The sequence below is a fragment of the Myotis davidii genome, unplaced genomic scaffold, assembly GCF_000327345.1.
Source record: "Myotis davidii unplaced genomic scaffold, ASM32734v1 scaffold1250, whole genome shotgun sequence".
NCBI classification, from domain to species: Eukaryota; Metazoa; Chordata; class Mammalia; order Chiroptera; family Vespertilionidae; genus Myotis; species Myotis davidii.
The window spans coordinates 90758-96420 of NW_006282196.1; the positions used below are offsets into that span (position 1 = coordinate 90758).

Below are 5663 nucleotides of genomic sequence, written 5' to 3' on the forward strand. Positions count from 1 at the left end.
CCTGTACACAACCCGACAAATTTGGGGGGTCCTGTCGCGCTTCCCTCCAGCGCGGTCCACAGGACACGGATGAGGCCACTGCCGGATAGAACGGCTGCTGTTTACAGAAGCTTTAAAAGCGGGTGCCGAGCGCACACTCCAAAAAGGCGACGAAGCACAGCAAACACACACCAGCAGCAGTCGCCGTGGGCACCATGCGGTGGGTGGCACCCGCGTCCCCACGAGCCGCGAGGGGCGCGGTGCTCTGCGGGCACCAAGGCTATGACGTCATTGCTCTGCGGGCACCAAGGCTATGACGTCACTGCTCTGAGGGCACCAAGGTTATGGCGTCACTGGAGACGCGTGTTTCCTTCCATCACGCCCTCCTGGGACCACCATCCCCAGTCCTCCCGAGAGGCCCTTGCGGCACACCTCCCCCCGAAGTAGGATAAGGCATTGGAAGTCATCTTTGCCGTTTTCAGCTGTAATTCCCCAAGTTTCAAGTTGGTACCCATTTGTGTAAAGGAAAAAGCTGTACATAAGTTAAAATAGAGACAATTATAAACTTAGCGACGCTGATGGAAGCTTAAACCCGCTCCTCACACTTAGAGAGAAGCGCTGCCATGTTTCCTATTTGAAAAGCTAAGGGCTCACTGACCGGCTGGAGGGAAACAGGTGACTAGAGGGAAACCCTGGTTACTCCACAGGGTAGACTGGCCAGTACCTCCCTCTAATTCATCTGCAGTTTAACATCTTCGCTTCAACAGTAAATCCATTTTGACATATAATTTAATTTAGGGCCAAACTCTCTCCTGGCAACTTACCATTCAGAGCCCTGGTCAGCCCCTGGCTGCCCTCTGAGGTGCCTGCCCGGCCTTACCCCCGTGTTTGCAGACGGAAATAGAACCTACAAATTGCTTTTAAATTACCGAAATAAAAGTGAAATGTTCAGTGACCTTTTTTTAAAATTAAATCTTTATTGTTCAGATTATTACATTTGTTCCCCTCCCCCCCCCAATAACTCCCCTCCTCCCAGTTCCCACCCCACCATCCGCCCTCACTCCCCACCCACTGTCCTCATCCATAGGTGCACAATTTTTGTCCAGTCTCTTCTCCCACACCCCTCTCCCCCCCAAGAATAGTCAGTCCATTCCCTTTCTATAAGTGACCTTTTTATTATATGAATATTCTTGGGGTGAATTAACTAAGTCCTGAATAGCAACAAAAATATATTATTCAGATATTTTATAATTCTGATACCTGAAATAAAGTTAGATAGAAAACTATGCTAAAACATTAAAAAATTGCAAATTTTCATGAAAAGTATTTACATTTGTATTCTAATGCCAATTTATACGGATAATTCTTTTAAATTAGATTGATAGGCTATTCCAAAATATGAAAATAACAAAAAATTGTTAAATACCCACAACATACTCATAAATAAATTCAATTATTACTGTTCCAAATTCAGATGCTTACGTAAGGCTGACAGAGCACACAGTTCCTTTTACATTTTTACCCTGATTCTTGGTTCAATAGTACATAACTCTGTAAAGCTTTCATGGCCACGAACCACGGCCACGGATCATAACACCACAAATGCATGAAGCTTCTGTAACCAGCAAGACTAACCTTTTAATATTTTTATTTTAAAAACATTTTTATTGATTTTTAGAGAGGGAGGACAGAGAAACATCTATGTGAGAGCAGAACATCAATCGGGTGCCTTCTGCACGCCCCCTACTGGGGATGGAGCCAGCAGCCTGGGCATGTGCCCTTATGGGGAATTGAACTAGCAAACTTTTTGGTAAATGGGACAACGCCCAACCAACTGAGCCACACCGGTCAGGGCAAGACTAACCTGTTTTAAATGCACCTAATTTTGTCAATCATTAAAAACTAAACATTCTTACAAATATTTTTAGGTTATAACATATAGAAAACATACCTATTTCTTAAAAGTTTTGGAGAGAAAATAATTGCTTAGTTAACTTTTCTCATTATTGTTCTGTTTAAAAAAATGTTTTGTCTGTATTTCAAAAATGGATTAGAAAACGGCCAACATCTTTTGAAGCCGAAAAGGATCGTTGAGTGGTCATCTTGGCAGCTGTATTCCGCTTGGTCGAGGAGCCTTTTACCTGTCTCCCCACATTTTAGTGTTTCTTTAAAGGTAATTCCGTTGGTCAGTCTCACAGTATCTCCAGCCAACCATACGAGACGGTGTTAATTTACCAAAAATGGTGATAGGTTAGTGCGAACCCGTGGTTGCTAGCGTGGCCGGGGAGTAAACCGCTCAGATAGCTGTTAGTTGACGTGTTCTTGTTCCCCAGGCTGGGAACTAGAAAAAGCGATACCCTAGCTGTGTGGTACAAATGTCATCCCTTCCGGCGGCGTTCTGATAGCCTGCCGTACGCTCGGCAGTGGGCGTCGGGCCCCTGGCCACAGGAGGGGACGGAGGGGGCAGCCGTTGGGGTGCTGTGGGGCACCACCTGGACGGGAAGACCTGGGTGTGGCCTAGCAGGTCTCAGACACTGGCTTCCCCGGGGCGGGCGCCCTGCAGATGAGGCAGGTGGAACCACTAGTGGGGAGGGGTTGGGCAGGAGCTGGGAGGAGACTGGGTTTGGAGGTTTGGTTACGTCACTGAGTGATGTTTTGGGTTTAAGTATCTGGGTGTTTGAGAAAAGTGCCTTCAGCTCCAACTCCAGCCTGGCTTTGAGAGGGACGGGGACGGGGACAGGCCAGATGTGAGTGCTGGAGGGACCAGTTCTTCGTGACCGCCATTGCCTTTAATTAACCTTTATTCTGTCACAGAGGAAAACACAGGCTCTGCAGCGCTGCCTACGGCGAAGGCGCGGGAGAAGGCACGGGGGAGCTGAGCCACCCCGCGCTCCTGTCCTGTGACCCGCAGTGACCACAGCTGTGGCCGAGACAGACCACAGCGAGGTTACTGCGAAGGAAGAGGGCTCTGTGCCTGCGGGACGCCCTCGACACGCTGGCCCGACCAGCACCTGCTTCCAGGCGCTTCCTCGGCACTGGTTTCGGGGTCTCTTCCAATAGCCTGGCTACATGTATGGCTCCTGGCCCGAGAGTCAGACCTGCCAGCTGGACACGGGAGGGAGCGCCGGTCATTGGGGCCGCCGCCTCGGCCAACCCCACACACGCATGAGGACAGTGGGCGGAGCATGGCCGCCGGCCGCGGATGGCTGTCAGGAGACGTGTGCACGATCAGGAACTGGCTCGGTCCGCTCACACCAAGGGGCCTCGTCCCGTCGGGTCATCGCTTCCTGTAGGTCCTGCCAGAGCACCTGCTCAGGCCCCCCTTTGGGGTGGGGATCTTGCTTCCAGCCTTCAGCCCCGAGGTCCCTGGCTTGGCCGTGTCTGGGCCTTTGCCTGCAGTGGACACGAAACATGAAGCACAGGTACTGTCAGGAGGAAACGGACGCATGAGGGGCACGCACAGCACCTGACGGTACGGAGGTGGCGTCAGCGGACACGGGGAGGACAGCAGGAGGGCTGGGACCTGGGCACCTGTCCATAGGAGCCGGCCTGGCCGTGGGGGGTCAGCAGAGGACAGCCGTCACCTGGGGGTGCCGCACCGGGATGGCAGGAGGGGAAGGACCCTGAGCTCAGGGGAGAGACCGAGCCATCGGCCTGCTCTTGGCCTTACCAGTCCAGCTCCAGAACAGAATGAGCAGCCACGTGCCTGGGGCTTCCTCCCTGGAGTGACCTTGGCCGCCCCTCCCCCCCCAACCTCCCTCCCTCAGGGTCCTGGTATGGGACCAGGGTGTGCCGCCCAGCACAGCGCCTGGCACAGATGCGCACATGCCGCTTACGCCCATCCTTCGCTCAGGGCCTCGCCTCTCACCCTGACGTAGGGGTGCACCCGCCTCCGGCCAGAACAGCTTTCTAATGGAAAGCACTGAGGGTCTGACCAAGCCACTGCTTAAGGAACTGGCGCCTGGCGGGAAGCCGTAGGGCTGAGGGGCCGTGGAGGACGCGACCCGGCCCAGCCTCACCCTGCAGTGGAGCTGGAGCCTTGAGCAGCAGGCACGTCCTGCGCAGGTTCATCGCGCAGCCCACGGGGCCCATCAGGTGGACTTTCCACGCCTGAAACGAGAGGCTGCGGGTGTAACAGGGGGCGGGGCCTCCGCTGCTGTCCCAGCCCATGTGCCTGTCATGAAAGACCAGCCAGAGGCGGTGTGGAGTTGGTGTCTGTGGCCTCAGGGTGCTCTGTGGCCGGCCCCTCAGGGCTCAGCCGATCACAAGACGCAGCCCACCTCCCACGGCCCTCCCAGGCAGCGCACAGTGAGACCGCCACGGGAGGGTGTGCAGAAGGGTCACAGTTCAGGGAGGGCACGGTGGGGCCGGGGGCCGGGAGCTGAGACCATGAGCGCAGCGCAGCCCCCGGCTGACAGTGGCAGGAAAGGGGATCCGTCCTCCGTGACCAGCAGGCAGCCCTGCCCGCCCTGGAGGAGCTCGAAGAGGACCTTCCCTGGGGTGCCCTCTGGTGGGAACTCAGCCCCCAGTGCCCCGCCACCAGCTGGGGGCCCCAAGAGAGGGCCGGCGGGTCCCGTGCTGGCTCCTGAGCCACAGCGACTGCGAGGTGCTAAGGGCCTGGAAGCCGCGCAGCGAGGTCATGGGTGCAGCACGGACGGGCGTGGAGAAAGCCATGGCCTCGGAGCGTGTGCCGTGAGGAGGCCGTCAGCTCACAGCCGTGGGACGAGAGTCTAGAGCACGGAGGCTGCAGCCATGTCTGCAGGGCTCGGGGCGAGGAGGGAAGGCCTGACCCACTCCCCTGTGCAGCGTGGCTCACGCGGGGGAGGGAGGAGCGCCTGGCCTCGGACAGGAAGTAGACGCTCCAACCCGACCAGCTGGCCCACTTTCGTGAATCGAAGGGACCAGAATGTGAGCGAGAGTGGCCACGCCTCCAGGTAGGGCCCACGTGTAGGGCGCAGACGGGAACGGGCTCCCTCGGCGCGCCTGTCCCCGGGCTGAGTCTCCTCACGGGAGGGACACGGACGGCACTGAACAGGCGCTAAACTGCTCAGCCCCCTGCGAGCCTCACCTCCTCTCCAGGGGCGAAGTTCTCGTGGCACAGAGGGCACCGGTTGGCCAGCTTCTCTGGTTTGGCAGCTGAAATGGTGTCAGTGAGACAAGACTCAGTTGCCCGGTGGGTGGCGGGTGAGGCAGGGAGCCAGGGGGTGCCCGTGGACCTGTGGCTGGGCCTCCCCAGCGGCTGGGCCCGGGCCCCGAGGGCACTCACGGTGGCAGTCCTTGGACGCGATGTGCCTGGGCAGCTCCTCCTTGGGGACAGCCTCGCTGCAGCGGTAGCACCTCCCGAACCCGTCCCTCCTGTCGCACTCCGTCAGCAGGTGGTCCGTCAGGCTGGCGATCTCCACCACCTGCAGCGAAAGGCAGGTCCTGCCCGGCCGCCGGCACCCCGCACTCACGCCCGCGCACGGTCCGAGAGCTCCCAGCGCCCGAGGTGAAGGTTGGCACGGACTGTGACCTCTGGGACCCACCCCGCCGGGCTCGTCACTTAGCTCCTCGGCTAAAGACCCACGTGCTGCTCAGTCCCAGTCTTAAGGGCACAGCCGCCGGCCTGACCTGTCTGCAGTATCCGCAGCGGGTCAGCATGAGGCAGTGCTTCCAGTAGTGCAGGTCCAGGCCCTCCTCTGTGA

The 5663-nt window shown here is 57.3% G+C and overlaps 1 protein-coding gene across 1 annotated transcript in view; it reads right to left on the reverse strand.

The window, feature by feature from the left end:
- Nucleotides 1-2754: 2754 nt before the first annotated feature.
- The window catches only part of CEP104 (centrosomal protein 104kDa), a 23654-nt gene continuing 20745 nt past the window's right edge, over nucleotides 2755-5663 (reverse strand). Inside the window, exons 19-23 of the mRNA XM_015570076.1 lie at nucleotides 5590-5663; nucleotides 5246-5384; nucleotides 5048-5115; nucleotides 3999-4089; nucleotides 2755-3372 (exon numbers count right to left, since the gene is read on the reverse strand). Of these exons, the coding sequence (XP_015425562.1) occupies nucleotides 3257-3372; nucleotides 3999-4089; nucleotides 5048-5115; nucleotides 5246-5384; nucleotides 5590-5663 (488 nt within the window). The 3' untranslated portion in view covers nucleotides 2755-3256. The remainder of the gene's footprint in view (nucleotides 3373-3998; nucleotides 4090-5047; nucleotides 5116-5245; nucleotides 5385-5589) is intronic.